The sequence below is a fragment of the Pogoniulus pusillus genome, chromosome 14 (genome assembly GCF_015220805.1).
Source record: "Pogoniulus pusillus isolate bPogPus1 chromosome 14, bPogPus1.pri, whole genome shotgun sequence".
NCBI classification, from domain to species: domain Eukaryota; kingdom Metazoa; phylum Chordata; class Aves; order Piciformes; family Lybiidae; genus Pogoniulus; species Pogoniulus pusillus.
This window is the reverse complement of record NC_087277.1, coordinates 2,363,880-2,385,455: the sequence shown is the minus strand read 5'-3', so window position 1 is coordinate 2,385,455 and position 21,576 is coordinate 2,363,880. Positions and strand designations below refer to the sequence as shown.

Sequence of the window (21,576 nt, the reverse complement as noted above, 5' to 3'; positions counted from 1 at the left end):
GCAAAGGTAGGGCATGGGGAAAGGAAGATCTGCCCACTGTAGGCGAAGATCAGGTTCAGGACCATTTCAAGAAGGTGCACATGCCTATAGGCCCTGACAAGATCCACCCACAGATCCTGAGGGAACTGGCAGGTAAAGCTGCCAAACAGCTCTCCATTGTGTTTGAAAGGCCATGGCAATCTGATGAAGCCCTGCTGACTTGACAAGGGGAAATTATCCCCTGTCTTTAAGAAGGGAAAAAGGAAGACCCCAGTCAGTCACACCTCCAGAGCAGGGCCAGAAAACTGGTCAGAGGACCGGAGCACCTCTCCGCTGTGGGAACAGGCTGCAAGAGTTGGAGATGTTCAGTGTGGAGAAAGGAAGGCTCCTGGAATACCTTACAGCAGCCTTTCAGTACCTGCAGGAAAGCCATGAAGGACTCTGAGCCCCTTCTTCCAAGGGCTTGTAGTGATAGAACAAAAAGGAATGGCTCGAGGAAGGGAAATTAGGAGTGAAGATTAGGAACAAAGAGTGAGGGTGGTGAGACACTGGCACAGGTTACTCAGGGAGGTTGTGGATGCCCCTTTCCTGGAGGTATTCAAGGACAGATTGAACAGGGCCTTGAGCAACTTGGTCTAGTGGAAGGTGCCCCTGGCTGTGGCAGTGGGCTTGGAGCTAGATGATCTTTAAGGTCCCTTCCAGCCCAAATCATTCCACAGTTTTATGATAGGATGACTCTGGTGTTCCCTGATTTGCTCAAACCAATGAAAGAATCTAGCAAATCTGGAAATTATAGGTCAATTTCTTAATCCCCCTGCTTTCATTCCAGTCAGAAGTAGGACATTTCCTCCTAGATTTCTGCCTGAATTGTAACCCTTCTGTTGCTTAAAATGTTAAAGTAGCTTCTGTAATTCTATTTGGTGAATCCAAGGAGTATTCCAGAGTTTGAAACCACTATTCTCTAGGTGTATTTCAGACCATGATTTTAAAATCTGTATGTAAATGTTTTTTGTTGTTTTCCCCTCTAACAGCTAGTGGGTTTTGTTTTCTGTGATGCTTTGGGTGTTACCTTCCCCCCCCACACTTAAGAAAATCACCCAGACTAGACTCATTCGATCTGGAAATTGAAGAATGAATCTATGTTTACAGCTTAGCACAATATCCAAGCAGATATTTACAATCTATGTACAGCTATAGACAGAAATATACAACTTAAAAAGGTAATACAGAAACACAGCAGCCCTCCCAGAATCTGGAGTCCCCAGGGGGGGCTCTCAACCACCCTTCCACCTTCTACCCCTCACCTTACCCCAGACTGTGCCTTGCATTCAAAGGTGAGTTTGAAGGGTTGGTCAGTGTGGTTAGGAAGCAGAAGGATTAGTTAGCAAGTTAGGGAGAGAAGTGCCTGCAGCCAGAGACTGAGCCTGGAGAGAGACTCTGTTGTCTGTGTTTATGTTTTTGTTCTTGTACAGAATATTCAGAGCAGGCCACGAAGATGCTCAGAGGGCTGCAGCAGCTCTGCTATGAGGACAGGCTGAGAGAGCTGTGGCTCCGCAGCCTGGAGAAGAGAAGGCTTCCAGGAGACCTTGGAGTGGCCTTCCAGGAGACCTTGAAATGGCCTTCTAGTATCTGAAGTGGGCTACAGGAAGGCTGGGGAGGGACTACTGACAAGGTCTTGCAATGACAGGATGAGGAGGAATGGGTTTGAACTGGCAGTGGGGAGATTGAAACTGGATGTTAGGAAAGGGCTCTTTGCAGTGAGGGTGGTGAGACACTGGCACAGGTTGCCCAGGGAGGCTGTGGATCACAGAATCACAAAATGTGATCTTTGATCTGTTATGTTTGTGTTCTTGTTTTTAATACATCTCAGCAAGCCTGTGAGTGCAGTAGCCATCACCACTGTTTCCTTTTCACAGCCTATCATCTAATTCTTCTCACCAAAATATCCCAGCTAGGCTCAAACTAGCACATTTTCTGTTTCAAGTTGCTGATCACATGAGATGTAGGCTCCATAATAAAGATGCAGCAGAGTTGTGTCTTCATTCTTTTCAAATATCCCTGTGATTTTCTTCCATCCCCCAGTATCAAGTACTCCTACTCTCCTTAAGTCTTTTTTGGGGGAGAAAAAGTAATAATTGTAAGTCTGAGTCATATTTTTTTTTCTGCAACTAGAAGCTTAGATGATTGGAGGGTTCTTGGTTGATGCTTTCACAGGGTAATTGCAGATATTTTCATTTCTGCAAGCTTACAGAAGATTTTTGATGGCTGCAGTTATTTATTCGTTTAAGAATAACAATTTGATTTCTTCTGTTACTGCTTTTTGAAGATAGAATGGACTCAATTTGGTGAGAACAGGATGAGCAGCAGTGTTACATCTCAAAAATGCAACTGGAAGCCCTGTTTTTTACCATGTAAGTTCTGATAGAGGCCTGGAATCTTAAGATTCACAACATTAGCCAGGTTGGAAAGGAGCTCTTGGATCATCGAGTCCAACCTGTCACCTAACCCTTCTAATTAACTAAGCCATGGCTCACTGTGAACTGTGGTTCACTGTAAATGTTTATTACTGGGATTATTCATTGGTATTTTTATGTGTGCTTTTATTTAAGTACAATATTCCAGCTGTATGTAGTCATTGCTTACTGCCATTCATTTCTGTAGTTATAAGCAATTAAGATCAGAAGTCAGTCTAAACCTGCATGGAGCAAAAATAAAACCAGGTTTTTTTACTGCAACAGTCACTTAAAGAAACTCATAGATAAAAGTACAAAGCATGTGAAGACCATGAATCAAAGCTGAGGTGCTTTTCCCTCTCTGCATAAGCACTGTGCAGCCCACACATCAAAATTTTCCTCTAGTCTGGCACTTCTAAAACGTGGAATATTTTCAGTATCTGAAACAGAGTTTCAGAAGAAAATAGCAGTTAACTGCAGTCAAACATGTACAGAGTCTCTGGTCAGTCCTTTGCTAACTTTACAGGTTTATTATTTTAAACATAGCTGTTTAACTAACAAGAAACTTGGTCTTTTTGTAAGTAATATTTTCAGGTGTGAGGGCAAGTTATGTTCATGCTCATCATAGGGTCTAATCACTTAAGAATAGGCACCTACACCTTATAAAAGAGGTAGTTCATTGAATATTTAAGCTTGGGTAGGCAGTAGTTTCTTGCTTCCCTGCCCCTGTCACTCCCTACAGATTTCTGCTCTACTCCCCTTTCTTCTGATCTCCTTATCTCTTTTTTAGTTTTTGTTTGTGGTGTTGAGTTTTGTTGTTTGTTTTTTTTCCTTTCTTTCTTTTAAGATACTTCCACTGTAATTTTAGAAGATTCTCTTTGTTGTTTGAACTGTTGAATTGGTTTCAGTAATCTGTTTGTTTTTTTTCTGCCCTCTATCTAATCTGAAATGCTGCAATAGATTGACACCTGAGAACATGGACAACTTGCACTGGCCAGGCAACTGATTTCCTTTATACCTGGCTGGGCAGAAGCAGAGGGTTTGACATGAATAGAATTACTTAATGTGCTTAAAATCAGGAATCGTCTTGAAGCTGAGCCAGTGTCTCTGCTAGATTTCCACTTTCCACTGCTTGTTGCCAAGTATATTAGAGCTGTCTATAAATAGTTTGTAGAATTTTCGAGTGAGAACTAAAAAAAACAGTCATGTTATTTTCTGTTCCCACCTTCCTGAACTTTAAGGTTGGGTTTTTTCCTCTCCATTGAAACTGTTACACAAAAATCCTTCTTTTAAGGTCCTTTTTTATGACAATAGACTCATTTAAAATTGTCTTGTGGAGTTTACACATGAGCAAATGTTTTGGATTTTTTTCTACCTGCAGCATTAAATTAGTTACTACTCCAGCTTGTTTTCTGCAACCTAGGGTAAGGGAGCCTCAGGTTATTTTGCTGGTTTGGTGGGCAAAGATCTTCCTAAAGTGTGGCCTGTTCTCTCTCTCTTGTGACTCTCTTCTGCAGGTACAGCCAGGAAAGGGTTTGTACTGTATTAAAACAGTCAAGTACAGAACTGATGATTGCTTAGTGTGTTTGGCTAGAAAGGAGAGCTGTTCTTTTCTGTAGAAATGAGAAGGGAGAGTGGAAAGTGACTTGAGAAAGCCACACCTATAGAGCAGGAAGGTGAGAGCTGCTAAGGTTTGTGTAATGTATCCCAGTGCTTTTGGGGACTGTGAAATCTCCAGCATTGGCTGACTTGGCAGCATCTGTGTCAAATTTACATGATGCTAAGCTCTCTTTATGGTGTGTGTGTGTTGGACTATTATAAACGTGTGTGTGTTACAACAGCATTCACAATTGCTGTGTATTAGTGAATTGTGTGCAGTGCTTAGTGAATCCAGCAAGAGAATTTGAGTCACTCCTACTAAATGACCACAGAGATTCCAGAGCTTCTGCCTGAAGTCGAGGGACAGCCTCCCTGACAGCACTGGAGCTGTGATGAACTGAGAGCACACCCTGAGTTTTGGGTAGCTGTGTGTTGTTACGTTCCACAGCCAGGCAGCAGCAGATCTGTGGAGCAAAACAAGTTATGCTGCAGATCTGTTGTTTGTGCTGTATAAGTTTCTGAAGGGTTTTCCTTGGACTGGCTGAAGTGTGGCCTAGAGGACTGATGCCAGCATGGCACCAGTAGGCATGTGCAATCTAAAAGGAGCCCAGTTTGATGGTGCTAAGGCCACAATATAATGTGAACCAAAAGCAGATCAGGAGATTGAGAAACATGCTCCTTATCTGAAATAAAGTACTATTGTAGTCAAACCTCAAGCTGACACCATAAATTTAATCAGGAATAGAGGCTGTGTCATGTTTTGATAGAGAAGCTAATTCAAAGTATTTACTCAGGTAATGAACTTTGATTTTTAGAGTACCTGTTCAGTAGTCACTTTTTGAAGAGTAAACAGCCTTGGTTTTGGTGAGGGGAATAATGTTACAGTGCTGAAGAAGTAGAATGTTTTTCTGTGGAGATTTTGAAGTCAGTGTTAATAAGACTGTAGGAGCAACAGTATGAGCTGTTCATTCAAGTACTGATTGACTTCAGGTTTAAGCTCTGTATGGTGTAAATTTGGAAATTCTGTGGCTGTCTTTTATTCACCAAGTGATGGGCAACGAAGCTGGTGAAGGGCCTGGAACACAAACCCTGTGAGGAGAGGCTGAGGGAGCTGGGGTTGTTTAGCCTGGAGAAGAGGAGGCTCAGGGCAGAGCTCATTGCTGTCTACAACTACCTGAAGGGACATTGTAGCCAGGTGGGGTTGGGCTCTTCTCCCAGGCAACCAGCAGTAGAACAAGGGGACACAGTCTCCAGTTGTGCCAGGGCAGGTCTAGGCTGGATGTTAGGAGGAAGTTGTTGTCAGAGAGAGTGATTGGCATTGGAATGGGCTGCCCAGGGAGGTGGTGGAGTTGCTCTACCTGAAGGTGTTCAAGAAAAGCCTGGCTGAGGCACTTAGTGCCATGGTCTGGTTGACTGGATAGGGCTGGGAGCTAGGTTGGCCTGGATGATCTTGGAGCTCTCTTCCAACCTGCTTGATTCTATGATTCTATGATGTAGCTACATGTTATTTAAAGCCCCTCTGTTAGAAGCAAAGGACAGGAGAAGACTGAGAAGGTGATATGAAAATGCAGTGTTGCACAAGTTTTAAACGTACAGTAGAGTTTCATCAGCACCATACCCACTGGTTATTGTGAAACTGAGACATGTACAATCTGCATCAACCAATTGATTCTCTAACTCTTCTCTTAGTTTTCTAACAAAAACAACCTCACAGTTGGTCTAAAATAAAAATGGTGCTACATAAAATAACAGCATGGAGTAATGTAAACAAATCCTGTGCTTTATCTGTTCTTACAGTGAATTTTTATGTGTTTGTTTCCTGCTTTTGTGTCATAAACACAATTAAACAAGCCACTATTTCAGTATAGTTTCATCTGTTAGTCATTTTTATTCTTTCCTTAATTAAAAAGAATTAATTATGCCATTGTAGTATTCGAGTATACAACACTTTCTCATTTAATGTGAGCATTCACTTTCACTGTTTGACATTTCAGATATATTTACTGTATCTTCTTTGTAGCAGATGTTCTTCTGTTACAGGGATTTGGAATAAATCTTGCCACTCTGTTGCTCACTCGCTTTTAGTAGAGAATTCTGAGTGATGTCTGCACAGCAGTAAGGCTTTCTCTGGTGTTTCTATTTATTGCATGTGTAATTTTTTAGTAAAAGAAATGGTTATTTAAGCCTTTCCCTACCTAAAGGATAACTTGTATCTTGCTGCACAGGTTAATGCTGGTTTACAAATCATAGAGTCAGCCAGGTTGGAAGAGACCTCCAAGATCATCCAGTCCAACCTATCCCCCAGCCCTATCCAATCAACCAGACCATGGCACTAAGTGCCTCATCCAGGCTTGGCTTCAACACCTCCAGGGACAGTGACTCCACCACCTCCCTGGGCAGCCCATTCCAGTGCCAATCACTCTCTCTGCCAACAACTTCCTCCTAACATCCAGCCTATGCTTCCCTCAGCACAACTTGAGACTGTGTCCCCTTGTTCTACTGCTGGTTGCCTGGCAGAAGAGACCAACCCCACCTGGCTACAGCCTCCCTTCAGGTAGTTGTAGACAGCAAAGAGGTCCCCCCTGGGCCTCCTCTTCTCCAGGCTGCACAACCCCAACTCCCTCAGCCTCTCCTCATAGGGTTTGTGTTCCAGCCTGAAATTCCTGCCACTGGTACTTGACCTTAAGGAAATGTGGGGGGAAAAAAAACCTGCACTTAACAGGTTGATACCAAACTGTTGATTTAAAAATAAGAATGAAAAAAAATTGTCATTAGCTCTTGCAAAGATTTTTCAGCTAAATGAGAGATGCTGTCACTTCTCTTGAAGCTTTTCTGGTCACCTTTTGCCATGGAATGTATAAATTATGCAAAAACGTGGGTTTTTTTTCTTTGTCAAGGAAGCAGCAGTTGAGAAAAACCTATGGTCAGAGTGTAGTGCAGTATCAGCAACAAAAATAAAGGCATGAAAATATGTGCTTGCTGTGGATCTTGAGTACCCAAATACAATCTGGTGCAAAAATGTCTTCATTTGATTTCATGCCTATCTCTAATCAAAAGGATGCAGTGGCAATCTAAGCCCTCTGAAGACAGGAAATAATAAAATGGTGTCAAGTGTAAAAGCTGTGGCTGGTTTCTGTAGGAATCTCTGAATACCACAACTGCTTTTCTTCGTTACTGAATGGAGAGAATACACAGATGCTGCTTGGCTTCAGTGGACTCTGTACTCTGAGCATTGCCACACCTCACTTTGAAGCATTCCTTGTAGCAATAAGGCTGTTTACTCGATGAACTGCTCTGGGAGGAGAAGTTTCAAATGCTTAGCCTGCTTTTGTTCGGTTTTATTTCGTTCTCCTTGCACTGCTTTCAGTTCCTTGTCTCTTGCAGTGCTGAAGTTGTGCACAGAGCTCGGTTCCTGTCTTCTTGACTGTAATACGGTTTGGCAGTGGTATGAGACATGTTTTGCATATAGAAGGGAAAGTAGAGAAGAAAAACCATATTCTCAGAGACATTTCTAACTTGTAAAGTATGAAAAGAAACCCAAGTCTGGTCCCTTTGATACTCTCACTCCTCGTATTTTCAATGGCCATTTGAGATTATAAAAAGTGGTCTTTTTCTCAGGTGCATAACCTCAGTTTACTGTTTACTGCTTCTGCAGTACAGGAGAGTTTGGGAGCAGTGAATGCATTTAATTCCAAGTGTACACTAGTTTAACAAATATAGGTGTTAAGTGTTGAAGAGATGAGGAGGTTGTAAACAATGAGCTAAAAGACCTAGGAGGATCTTAATTTTTGTGGCTCATTGACTCCAGCTGAACTGCATGTGAATAATCCTATAATGCAGTGTTTTGTGTTGTGTATGGAACAGATGTTTTTGTCATAGATGGTTTGAGTTGGAAAGTACCTTTCAAGATGATCTGGAGGAAGATAGCAGTGCTTGTTTTTCTGATGGTCTCTTGCATGCCCTGCTCTTAGCTTAGATTAATCATAGATATGATGGGTAAGCAGTCAGTCTTAGCAGTTTTCTTCCACTGATTCGGCAGAAGAGCATGAGTGTGGTTCAGCCTGACCAGTGGGGTCTTCAGATGGAGCTTGTTTCAGCACAGATCTGCTTGGGTGTTTGCGGGCGAGGTGATGAGATGGACTCATGGTCTTTGTCTGGAACTGCCAGAAAAGGTGCTAGCAAAAGGGGGCTTTTCCAAGCAGCATACAGTAATGTCACAGAGGCATCATGGATGTTTCCAGCTCCCATATCTACATCAAGAAGGATATTGCTATTTTTTGATTAGACATCAGAGGATTATTCCCAAGTAGCTTTTTAGTGGGGTTATACATATGACAGAACCATTTTTGTTCAAGGAAGTTCTTATTTCAGTGGTATCATAGAATCAGCCAGGTTGGAAGACACCTGCAGGATCATCCAGTCCAACCTAGCACCCAGCTCTGTCCAGTCAACTAGACCATGGCACTAAGTGCCTCATCCAGGCTTTTTTTGAACACCTCTAGGAACGGCAACTCCACCACCTCCCTGGGCAGCCCATTCCAGTGCCAATCACTCTCTCTGACAACAACTTCCTCCTAACATCCAGCCTAGACCTCCTCTAGCACAACTTGAGACTGTGTCCCCTTGTTCTATTGGTGGGTGCCTGGCAGCAGAGCCCAACCCCACCTGGCTACAGCCTCCCTGCAGGCAGCTGCAGACAGCAATGAGTTCTGCCCTGAGCCTCCTCTGCTGCAGGCTGCACACCCCCAGCTCCCTCAGCCTCTCCTCACAGGGCTGTGCTCCAGGCCTCTCACCAGCCTTGCTGCCCTTCTCTGGACACCTTCCAGCACCTCAACATCTCTCTTGAATTGAGGGGCCCAGAATGGGACACAGCACTCAAGGTGCGGCCTGAGCAGTGCTGAGTACAGGGGCAGAAGAACCTCCCTTGTCCTGCTGCCCACACTGCTCCTGATGCAGCCCAGGATGCCATTGGCTCTGCTGCCCACCTGGGCACACTGCTAGCTCCTGTTCAGCTACTATCTACCAGCACCCCCAGAAAAAAATGGTGCAGATTACTTCAACGCAACTTCAGCTTGACAAGAGGCAGTGTAAACAAGTTAAGCCTGCTTATTGCAAGGTACAAAGTGGACAGACATTTTGGCAGTAGGATCAAGAAAGGAAGTTTGGTCATGAAGTATATTGTCTGCAGCAAAGCAAGTTGAACAGGTACTATGATAAAGGGTGTTGGGAAATGCAATTGTGTACAGGAAGTGCTGTTGATCTCTTGTTGCTGATAATTTGTGGTTCAAGAGAAACAGCCTGTCCAGTCTGCTTGTATATCAGTCCTGATGTACAACAGCACTTTTTAATGCAAGATAATTTAGAAAAGCCTCTCTTTGTAGCCATTCACTTAAAGCTGCTCCTCAATTGACACAATTGTGTTTGTAGGGGAGGTTAATTTGTTTGTTAAAGCTACTCCCAAATGTGCATGATTTCTTTTGTGGACAGTAACTACTTGGTCTAACAGGAAGAATAGAAATAACTTATATGTGGTGTTTGCCATTCTGGATTTTTTTTTGTTTGGTTTGTTTTTCATTTCAACAGTCAACATCTCTCTAAAACACAATCTGCATTTAACTTGAGTCCCAAGATACATGAGTCTTCCAAACTGAAGTTAGGAAGTTCAGATTTACAGTCCTGATAGGCAAAGTTGCATGTACCTTTTTTTTTGTCTTTTTCAGAAGCCTTCAAGTTCATGTATCTGGAATGCAGAAGCTTGTCTTGTTAAATCTGAATGCTTAGACTGAGAGGGACACTACATGCGGGGGCTGGGAAGTGTCTGTCTGTGTGTTTAGAATCATAGAATCAGTCAGGGTTGGAAGGGACCACAAGGATCATCTAGTTCCAACCTTCCCCCACCGTCATGGGCAGGGACATCCAACCCTAGAGCGGGCTGGCCAGAGCCTCTTCCAGCCTGGCCTTAAACATCTCCAGCCATGGGGCCTCAAGCACCTCCCTGGGCAACCCATTCCAGCCTCTCGCCACTCTCATGCTCAACAACTTCCTCCTCACCTCCACTCTGAATCTCCCCACCTCCAGCTTTGCTCCATTCCCTCTGGCCCTGTCACTCCCTGAGAGCCTAAAAAGTCCCTTCCCAGCTTTTTCGTAGCCCCCCCTTCAGATACGGGAAAACCCCAAGGAGGTCACCTGGGAGCCTCCTCTTCTCCAGAAGAAACCTGCATGAATTTGAGTAAAATCTCAAGGAGCAGCTCATTTCAGGACTCTGGGCTTGGTTTTATTCTCTGTAGTTCCATGCAGATAATCCTTTGGTCTCATTTTGAGAGCAGGCTGTGCTGTGTAGGTTATGGTAAAGGAGGGCTATAGTAGGGGTAACATTCTAAAGTGATATCTGGTGTGTTGTGGTTAACTCTCCACATTAGTCTGCACATCACTGCTGTTGTCTGGTTTTCAAATATGTAGGACTTAGCAGCTGTTTTTTCCAAACATATCTTGTATTTCAAGTCTGAATGTCTTGTTTTTTTCCTTCTTCCTCCCCCTCTGCAGTTTGGTTGAAGTGTTTGCTGCTGTGATGTCTTCCTTACTGCCAATCCTGTCCACTTGGCCTATGTTTATTTTCCTATCCATGATGAAACTCTGAAGATACTACTGAGTTACCTTCCAAGACTGTGGATTTTATCTTTTCTGGAGTTTTGTTCTCCTCTCCAGATTCCCTATAGGAATATAGGCCTTGTGGCTCCTGGACCAGGATGTTGGGAAGTGATGTCGTATGGATGCTGGGCAGGGTATTTTTTAATGTAGTTTCATGTAGACTGATAGGAGTGAAATGCCCCAAATGTGGGAAAACCTGAAGGCAAGCCTAGTGTTGTCTTGCCTGAGTCTGTGGTCACTCAGCTGTGAGACACAAATCAAAACGAATAATTCAAGTGTTTGTGCAACTGCTTGTCTGTTTCTGGCTTCTCCAAGACAAGACAGCATCTCAAGCCAGAGGATTTGAGTGGGATAGAAAAAATGGAGAAAGGGCAAAGGGCCTGGCTTTGTGCTGTAAAAATCAAACTTTCATCTTGAGACTCGGAGTTAGTGACCAACTTTTACCCTTGGTATGCTTTCAACATATAAGACATTTTAAAAGTTATTCAAGATAGAAATGCCCTTCAGAAACTGGAGATTGTTTCATACTGTAACCACACTCTCTAAAGAGTAACTCATTAAGAAAAAACAGCCAATTCATTAACTATTGTTAGGAATCTTTAGAGAGGTATCAGCAGTGCTAGCAGAAAATTGATGTGCACTTAAAGAGACAGCCACTAAAAGGACTTTTCTATACTTTGCATTATCCTATAGGTTACCAGTAGCTTAATAGAGAGTGATTGGCATTGGAATGGGCTGCCCAGGGAGGTGGCCATGGTCTGGTTGATTGGATAGGGCTGGGTGCTAGGTTGGACTGGATGAGCTTGAAGGTCTCTTCCAGCCTGCTTGGCCCTGTAGGCCCCCTTCAGATACTGATAGGTTTCTGATAGGGAAGATCTCTCTCTTCTCCAAGCTGCAGAACCCCAGCTCTGGTAGCCTGTCCTCATAGCAGAGCTGCTGCAGCCCTTTGATCATTTTCATGGCCTCCTCTGGTCTCACTCTAACAGTCCATGTCCTTCTTGTATTGGGGGCTCCAGAAGTGTGCACCCTATCTGGCATCACTTTATATTGAAATCAGTTGTTAGGTCATAAAGCATATTCAGATGGAAACTACTTAAGTGTTCCGTTTTATGGATGCTGATTTAAGTTTTCTTCCTAATTTAACCCACTAAGTCAAGGGATTGGATGTGTGTTCCCATTTTAGTATGTTTTTCACCATTGCTGGTCTATAGTTTATATCAGGTTTTTATATATACCTTGCTTTAGCCTCCATCACTTTAACATTATGTCAGTATTTTCACATTTTCCTCTTGTATTTTTATCAGAACTGATGTCATAAAACTTCTGGCTTTGTTTTCCTGTTTTTTTATGTATAGGCAGCTTGTCTGTAACTCAGATCCTGGGGGCATCAGTGGAATGTCTTGAACACAATTACTTTGGAGGTTCTCCTGTTTCAAAAATGCTTCTGAATTCCTTCATTGTTGTCATGTTATTCATTTCCAGTGTTCAGTAACAACTCCAGATGTAGTTGTGTGTGCTAATAACCCCTTTTTGAACACACAAAACCCGTGAACAATCCTTACTGTAATTTGAAAGATGAAATACCAGGAAGCTGTTTTTAGTTTAAAACAAGATGTCTTGAACTGTATTAATTAATTTGTCGTTACATTGATGGAAATACCAAACCCCACAATGATTAGAAATGTCCTTCTGTGGAATTAGTTACAAGTAAAAATCCACTTTCCAGTAAAGATAGTGCTTATTTAGTAAATTTGGAGCTGTCACTGAAGACATGAGCTCAGAGCTGCAAACGCACCTGTATGCAGAATAGATTTGGAGAACAGCTTTTGAAAACTTGATATGTTTTGCTATTAAAAATAATTGGAAAATAATTGCTCTCTAGTGGGGTATTTTAAATTGGTTTTGTTTTAACTCCTGCCTTTTGAATATCAAGGAGAACTGTTACAGTATAGACTTACTGTGGGGTTTTTTCTCAAATGAGATAAAGCAGCTTGCAATGTAAATGATGGAATCATAGGATCAACCAGGTTGGAAGAGGCCTCCAAGCTCAGCCAGTCCAACCTAGCATTCAGCCCTGTCTAATCAACTAGACCATGACACTAAGTGCCAGGAGGTATTTCCTTTCCCACTTTTAATGTACTAGTTTAACTTGGAGGAGAGGAGGCTCAGGAGTGATCTTGTTGCTGCCTACAACTACCTGAAGGGAGGCTGTAGCCAGGTGGAGTTGGGCTCTTCTGCCAGGCAACCAGCAACAGAACAAGGGGACACAGACTCAAGTTGTGCCAGGAGAGGTCTAGGCTGGATGCTAGGAGGAAGTTGTTGTCAGAGAGAGTGATTGGCATTGGAATGGGCTGCCCAGGGAGGTGGTGGAGTTGCTGTCCTTGGAGGTTGAGTACAGGGGAAGGATAACCTCCCTCATCCTACTGGCCACCCTGTTCCTGATACAGCCCAGGATGCCACTGTCTCTTTTGGCCACCTGGGCACACTGCTGGCTCATCTTCAGCCTACTATCTACCAGTACCTCGAGGTCCCTTTCTTCCTGGCTGCTTTCTAGCAAGGTGTTCAAGAAGAGCCTGGATGAGGCACTTAGTGCCATGGTTTAGTTGACTGGACAGGGCTGGGTGCTAGGTTGGGCTGGATGGTCTTGGAGGTTTCTTCCAACCTGGCTGATTCTATGAAACATTTCTTGTAAGGGTTACAAGGAAAGATGCTGAATAAAGGAGAGGAGAATGAGATGTGCTGATGGTAAAAGTGTTTACAAATACAGTTTGATCTGTCGCAACAAGTAATAGGGTTACCACTTGTCTGCAAGCATTCATGTTAGCAGATTTCTTCAGAGGAATACATTTTTGTTTCTAATCATGAGGAGCACAAGGGTCTGGTTGTTCAACTTCACTTTTGAAGGCAGCAAGTTCCTGGCTATATCTGAAACATCTTTCTGGATAAAGGCTGTATCCTGCAATTCATTGTGAAATAGATGGATGCCTTCCCCTGGATGTCCTTATTTGCCTAGCATTTACTTACAAATCCTGATCTAAGAGGAGGTGGGGAAAGATGCCTTGAAATAAAGCTTTCTTGAAAAGAAAATAGCATTTTATGCAAAGTCTACCATCTGAAATATTTGCCTGAAGTTTCTCACAGCTCCTTGCTACCATCAGTCTGTCATTCCTTAACTTCCCAGTGTATTTAATTGCTCCTAGAACACTAATGATGCTTAGGATTTCTTTTTATTGGAGGGTAACTTTCTCCTCTAGTTTTTCTCTTAACTTTTATCATAAAATGAACCCAGGATTTCTAATGCTTTTAATTAAAGTAACTTCAGTTTTGTTCTTTCTGTTCTGTGAAAAGGGTATCTGAAGAAATTTTTACAAATTTTATCTTGGAAATTAGCTTATTCATTATGTTTAATTTTAGGAAATGGTGCTCTTGCAGAACATTCTGAAAATGTGCATATTTCAGGAGTGTCAACGGGTAAGTCATTTTTTGTAATGTTTAAATTTCATGCATGACTTAAATAGTAAATATTGAAAGCCACCTGGTATCTTATGAAGAGATATTTGGCTATAAAAATTATTACTGCCTTTTGCAGCATGTAATAAGGAATGAAGCAACTGGAACATGGAAAAATTCTCATAAGATAAAATTGATACCTGCATGCTCATGAACAGATTATGCCTTTCTAAGTGGACTGCTTAATTATTTTTCCATACAAACATTGAACTAAGAGAAAAGTTGGCTTAAGTTGAATTGATATTTTCTTTCCACAGTAAAGTTTGGGTGGGTTTTTTTTTTTGTGAAATGAAATTTATTGAAATGTAATTTTGGTCACTGCTGCTATCAAATAATATAAATCCAGGAGTTATGCATTTCACCTGATTAGATTGAAGCAGTAACTGAAACCACTGTACACTTCACTGCACAGTTTCCTTAATACAAGGAATTTTAGCACTCAGGAAACTGAAAAACTGATGAGATGCTGGGGAGGGTATGGGATATAAAAGCAGCACACATTGGCTCAAAGGTTGCTACATTCTTTTCCAGTAAGCCAGGCTTCTTCAGTGCAGTAGCCATGGCTGGGATTATTGTGCTGGTGATGTGACTGCATGTCCCTTAAGGCATTAGGCCATACCAGTTATAGTCTTTGTTCTTAGTTTTTAAGCAAGTCTCACTTGCTTACATTCAGAGTATGTGCAAATGGGGGAGGGTAAGTGCTCTTCTTCAGTGCATATTAAAATACAAGCTTGTTTCTTTTAATGGGGAAGCAACTTCTAAACCCTGGAAATCAAACTGATTTTCACAGCCTTCTCCTGAAATAAGAATCAGAATGCAAACTCATCCTTTCTGAGAACAGCTTGAACATCTCACTGTAGTATTCTTGTGTCCTTGCGGTATCGCTTCAGATGTTACATTGCTGCTTGTGCACATGGTTGAGGTTTTTGGGTAAATGTATGCCCAGTGGATGGTCTTTGTTACACCGTAGTACCTTCTCTTTCTCTTCCATTGTTTGCTGCTCAAAGACTGTCAGAAGATCTGTGTTATCTGTTCTTGTACATTGTGAAGAGTGTTGTTGCTTTACGACAGTAGTAATGCACCAGGTAAAGCAGAGGCTACAGACACGAGCAAAGCAAGGAATTCATTTACCACTTTCCATCAGCAGGCAGGTGTTCAGCCATCTCCAGGAAAGCAGGGCTCCAGCATGGGTCACGGTTACGATTGCCATCACTCCATCCTTCCTTCCTCCTTCTTCCCCAGCTTTATATGCCCAGCGTAATGTCATATGGTATGAAAACAGCCCTTTGGTCAGCTGGAGTCAGATGTCCCAGCTCTGTTGCCTCCCAGCTTCTTGGCACCCTCAGCCTACTCTGTGGTAGGGTGGTGTGAGAATCACAGAATCAACCGGGTTGGAAGACACCTCTAAGCTCATCCAGTCCAACCTAGCACCCAGCCCTGTCCAGTCAACTAGACCATGGCACTAAGTGCCTCATCAAAGGCCTTGACTCTGTAAGCACTGTTTTGCAGTTTCCTGAACGTCCCTGTGTTACCAACACTGTTCTCAGCCCCAAACTAGGTACTATGCAGAAAATAAACTGTATCCCAGCCAACCCCACCCCTTATTCCATGCCATTTATCTCCTGCTTAGGTCACACACAACTCAATACACACATACAGCATGTTTGTGCCATACTGTAAATAGTAAACAACACTACAGCTACTTGCCACTGCTGCAACTGAGTTGCATGAGATACACAGCCTAAAATCTAGCTATGAAGCTTTCAACCTTCACCTCTTTGTTTACTGCCAACAGCTGTGTCACAGGGCACTGTACAGACAGAAAAGCATCTGCTGGGCAAGAGGTGAATGGAATGTTTGACTCTGCTTTCAGTACTTTGGCCAGCATGCTTGAATAGACAGTGCCAAGGCAAGGAGAACACAATGTACATTCTATACAAGCTAGCAGCAGCTGGTAGTGGATCTGAGGAGAAAGATCCTGTGAGGACTTCCATTTAAAAATCAACATTTAAAGAAATGAAGAAAAATAATAATGAAAAAAATATATAAGCAGCTTTGGCAATCATCTGTTCCAAATGAGCCTGGGGGGGAAAAAAAAATATACTCTTACAGTTTCAATATTAATATAAAATGAACGTTTTTCACTAGAGAATTTTGAGCTAAGGGGGTGGGGTGTTAATGAAAACCTAAAGAAAATGTGTAGACAGAGCCAGTGATGTTCTCTATACAGTTCCATTTTTTAATGTGCATCTTAATTGTTTAGGTGTGTGGCCTAGTGTCAAAGATGGGGATGGATGTAGATTACTTCTTAGTTCCATTGAAACAGTCTGGATCTGCCAAATATGTTTTTGTATTTCCAGGTTATATATTTCATCAAGTATACCTGGACAGCTTTATACTTAGCAGAACAGTTTTGAGTAGAGTTTCTGTAAAATAGAACCAAAGACATCTGGCCTTTAATCTTTCTAAGTCCAACTTCAGCTTGGTGCTAAAGCAAGTAAGCAATTTTTTTTTGGACAGTTGCTACTGAGAAGGGATTTGAAATGAAATGATTGTCTTGATGGTAGATTTCCTGTCATGCTGCTGCTGTAAGGCTACATGACCAACCTTACTAAATTATGTTTTAATACTACAAACCTCTGTGGTCTTTGGTATTTATGCTTCTGCTGTATGTAATAGCTGTCAAGTTACAGGTACACCTCTAATAGATGAGTGCACTTTTTCTACCGACAGCACTAATGGAATCTTGTCTCCTCTGTATAAGCTATCACTAGAGAACAAGTGTTTATGCCTTTAAAAGCTGAAAAATGAGAAATATTTGCAGGTCTGTCTCTGGGGTATGTTGCACCATAATTGTCACAACTGCAGAATCAGTCCTCTTGCCCCACTTTAAAGAATTTCTACACTGCCGAAAACGCTTCCTCACAATGATTTTAAATAAAGAAATGATAATGATTCCTTTCTACTGAGTGGTTCTCTCTATGGCAGAGCAAAGGGCATTTTAAATTAAAGCTTTCCAGCCTGACCTGAAGGCAAGCATTCCTATGACTTCTTCCCCTGTAGTTCTCCAAACAAGACTTTCAGTGGCTCCTGAGAGTTGCAAATGCAATAATTATCCTCCCTGTTCACAGTTTAGACTTTAGCACAACATTATTCTCTTTTTTTTTTCACTCTAAGCTGTTTTAAACACCTTTAGATCATTTATCCAGCTGCATTCATGTCCTTACCATGTCCAACATAATGCATGCCTTATCATCTTGTGGCTCCATATTGAAAGCTAATTCTTTTATCTTTTCAACTAATCTCCTGGCATTACTGTGAAGATAATTCCCTAATCTCCCTCTCTCTGCTTTTCTGAAGTGACTTTTTCCTTGACATGTTTTTCACTGTTACTACAGGTACTTCTCTAGATCTCGCTACAGAATTCTTGCATAGGTTCCTTAATTATTTTCTTGTTACAACTTGCAAGTTGAATTCAGTGCTGTAAAGCTTTCACAGGCTCTCTTCTGTTTACCAGTCAACATCTCGGAGGTAGTTTGCAGCCATCTTCTGTGATGTGGGCTGGTGAGCACGTTTCCCTCTTCAATTCTTGGGGCAGAGTGGTTCATGTGTTTATAAAAACTCTGCAAGATACCCCACAGAAAACCATGTGTGCAGCCTGTCCTCCCAGCAGCTTTTTTGACCATTATTTTGCATTTCGGTCTGGGAAACCTCTTCAGACCTAATTACAGTCTGGCAATCCACTGAACACAGTTGCAAATAGATTGTTAATAAAATGAAGGCTCGTGAAAGAAAGGGTTTGAGACAGGTAGATGATAGATGAGCAGAACTGTACCAAAGAAGACAGAGGAACTGAGAAGAATGTAGGTAGGATTGTTGTTGTGCAGAAAGGCTGCTTTTCCCACCTAAAAATCTTGCAGCCACCAGGAAAAGGTTTGGAAAGATCTTGGGTATGCATCATCCTGTGTATTTGCTTCTCTACCAGGCAGCTTATCCATTTGCTTTGTGCTTCTGTCTTGGCTGCAAATTCATCTCCTTTTTAATTCTTCTAATTTTCATTCTTCTGTTTTCTTCTCTATTTTTAATATTTCTATTAAATTATTCCAACCCTAGCCAGTTGTCCTGTACTTCCAAGTTCCTACAGACATAACTGACCTGTATGACAAATGCCTGCAGGGACACTACAACTTGAATTGAGAAATGAGAATTCTTCACAACTTAGTACAGAGATGTTTGTCTCTCTTAGAATCATAGAATCAAGCAGGTTGGAAGAGACCTCCAAGCTCAGCCAGTCCAGCCTAACACCCAGCCCTATCCAGTCAACCAGACCATGGCACTAAGTGCCCCATCCAGTATTTTCTTGAACACCTCCAGGGGTGGCGACTCCACCACCTCCTTGGGCAGCCCATTCCTAGTTTACATGCTGTCACTTAATTGTGGTGGTTGTTTTTATTCTCATGGCCTCTGTCACTCACATTCTGCATGTTCATAAACACAGGAATAGTTAGATTTCAGAAGCTGTAGAGGAACCACCACCCTGGTTAAGCAGAGGGTTGAGTTGGATTTTAAAAGGCTCGTTAATATCTTTCATAAAGTGGATTTCCCTTTCAACCTTCATTGCTGATTTCAGATATCTCTCTTGAGAATTTTTCTCTCAAAATGACAGCCCTCCTGAAGTGAATCTTCTTTATGGTTGATCTTGACCTTTTTGCACCTTTTCAGGCAAATGGGAGAGGTCTGTTCTGAGTTAGAATGAGGAGACTTCAGTGCGTGGATATATACCAAGGATGCAAATACATTTAGCTTATTTAGTTAAAATGAAGGAAGCTGAAACTCCCTTTTCAAGTCCATTCCCTTCAAGTTTTGAACATTTATGTTGTCATATGAACCTTTTCTTCAGTTTGATTTTTCTCTTTCCTGCAGCAGAAGCACAGTGCTGTTCACCCCACCTTGTGTTTTAGTGCCTGTGGTCATTCTTGATTCCTCATGCTCTCCTTAATCTGCTTCTCTCTTCCCATATTGCTAGTGCTACAAATGATCATATTTTTCCCCTCAGTTTACTGTTAGCTTTAGTGGAAGCAGGAAAAAAGCCCACATCTTAAGCAAAACAATGTGGAAAATATAGGAATATGGCTGCTATTATGAACAAAGTGTAAGAAAAGTGAATTTGAGTAAAACTGGAAGATTTTTGGGTGCTCTGAAAATCCCTTGGTTATACAGGGTGGCTGCGTTGGCCTGTTACACAAGTCTGAATAGAAGTTACTGCTTGTGCTGCTGCAAGGGCTTGGATTGAGTAAATTATAGTTGTCAAGGTACACCGTGCCCAGGACAGGAAGTTGCAAAGCTAATTGCATAGTAATTTGCAGTTCCTAGCAGTGTTTGGAGGTTTCTATTCAAGAGACAAACACTGCACCTACATATTTATAGCATGCTTAAGTATTTGGAGGTTTTTGGAAGGAACATATGTTGGATGGATTGGTTTTTATCTTCTAGCATGAGGTGTTTCTTTGCCAGGCAAATTGAAAAGCTTCCTCAGAAGTTTGTGAATATCTAAAATCAGATGAATGTAGGAATAGTATAAATTTCACCCAAAGGCAGCTTATTTTAGTTAGGCACTATTTCAGAAGGAACCAAGGAGTGCATGGAATTGCTTGCCCACGTCTGCAAGCCTGATGCATTTGTTTTACACATGCTCCTACTTTTGTGCATGAGGGGTTTTTAATACCTGTTAGAAATACTGTTTTACTTGAACATTTAAATGCAGATAACAGCTTTATTTTTTTTCTTTTCCAGTCATTCCATTCCTTGTCTGAACAGTTGTAAAGTATATCCAATACTCAGGAATAGTGTTCCAAAATACCATAGTGTTAGAGCACCACCTATAGGGTTTGTTCAAAATTAAACCAGGAAAGATTCAGGGAGCAGTGGATGGAATATTCAAATAAAATATTATTTTTCTTTGTTTTTAGATTTATTTTCCTCCTTAGACATTTGGGCAGGTCCTGTGTTCTATACCCAGAGTATGATTAATACTTAGCAATGCAGCATGGATGAAGCTCTAATAAGAAACATGTCAGAAACTGTAATGTTTTGTTACAGCTGTATGTGAAAACAGTTCACTGGGTTTTGTTTCTAGATTTCTATAGTCGAGCTAATACAGATAATGTCAGCATATGCCAGCATTTTTGTCTTTCAACCCTTTAAAATCCAGTTGAAGAAATTTATTTGTTATGCCATACAGAAATAATTGCAGTGAGTGATTTAAGAATGTATGGCTTTATTGTATTAGAGCTAGCCATTAATTTCAGGTCTACATGAAGAATGATCTTAGAAGTGGATAAAAGTAGAGGAAAAAAAACCCACAACCCACAAAACTGTTTGCAATTCATAAAATCATAGAATTAGTCAGGGTTGGAAGGGACCACAAGGATCAGCCAGTTCCAGCCCCCCTGACCTTGGGCAGGGACGCCCTGCTCTAGATCGGGCTGCCCACAGCCTCAGCCAGCCTGGCCTTAAAACACCTCCAGTCATGGGGCCTCAACCACCTCCCTGGGCAGCCCATTCCAGCCTCTCACCACTCTCATGTTCAACAACTTCCTCCTCACAGCCACTCTGACTCTCCCCACCTCCAGCTTTGCTCCATTCCCCCCAGTCCTGTCATACCTGATAGCCTAAAAAGTCCCTCCCCAGCTTTTTTGGAGCCTCCCTTCAGATCCTGGAAGGCCACAAGAAGGTCACCTGGGAGCCTCCTCTGCTCCAGCCTGCACAGCCCCAACTCTTTCAGTCTGTGCTCACAGCAGAGCTGCTGCAGCCTCTGAGCATCCTCCTGGCCCTGCTCTGGACATATTCCAGCATCTCCACATCCCTCTTGTCCCAGGGGCTCCAGAGCTGGATGCAGTACTCCAGCTGGGAATACTGCACACAATTTTTGCACATATTTAGAAATTGAGACATTCTAAAAACTTATGACCATCACAATATTGAAAATACCTCTTCATTTGTAATATTCCATATGTTTAAACTACTGTGTGTGGCCAGTTGTGCTAGCAGTAAACCTCAAGACCCCTCAATTTTTGGACTAGCAGTGATGAAATTGTAAAATTAAATGACAGAAAGCAGTTATTTTAGATATGTCTTCCGACCTCTGAAACTTCCTCATCATTTTCTGCCTGTGTAGCAAGAGTGTTCTGGCCTTCCTGTTTATATGGAGGTTGTGAATATGACAGATGTTCAGTATAAGGTGGCTAAGGGGAAATAAACCAACAGTGAAACAAACCCACAAAATTAATAAGTACATTGCTTGAAATAAAATCAGTAGAGCTGAGAACACTCTAGTGAAAGGAACAAGCAATTGAGTTAAGGTCACTACAGAAAGCTACACCTATAA

General features: G+C 42.0%; 1 protein-coding gene across 1 annotated transcript in view; it reads left to right on the top strand.

Moving 5' to 3' along the window:
* LRP12 (LDL receptor related protein 12) overlaps positions 1 to 21,576 on the top strand; it is a 53,852-nt gene that overhangs the window by 20,346 nt on the left and 11,930 nt on the right. Inside the window, exon 2 of the mRNA XM_064154126.1 lies at positions 14,094 to 14,150. Coding sequence (XP_064010196.1) covers positions 14,094 to 14,150 — 57 coding nt within the window. The remainder of the gene's footprint in view (positions 1 to 14,093; positions 14,151 to 21,576) is intronic.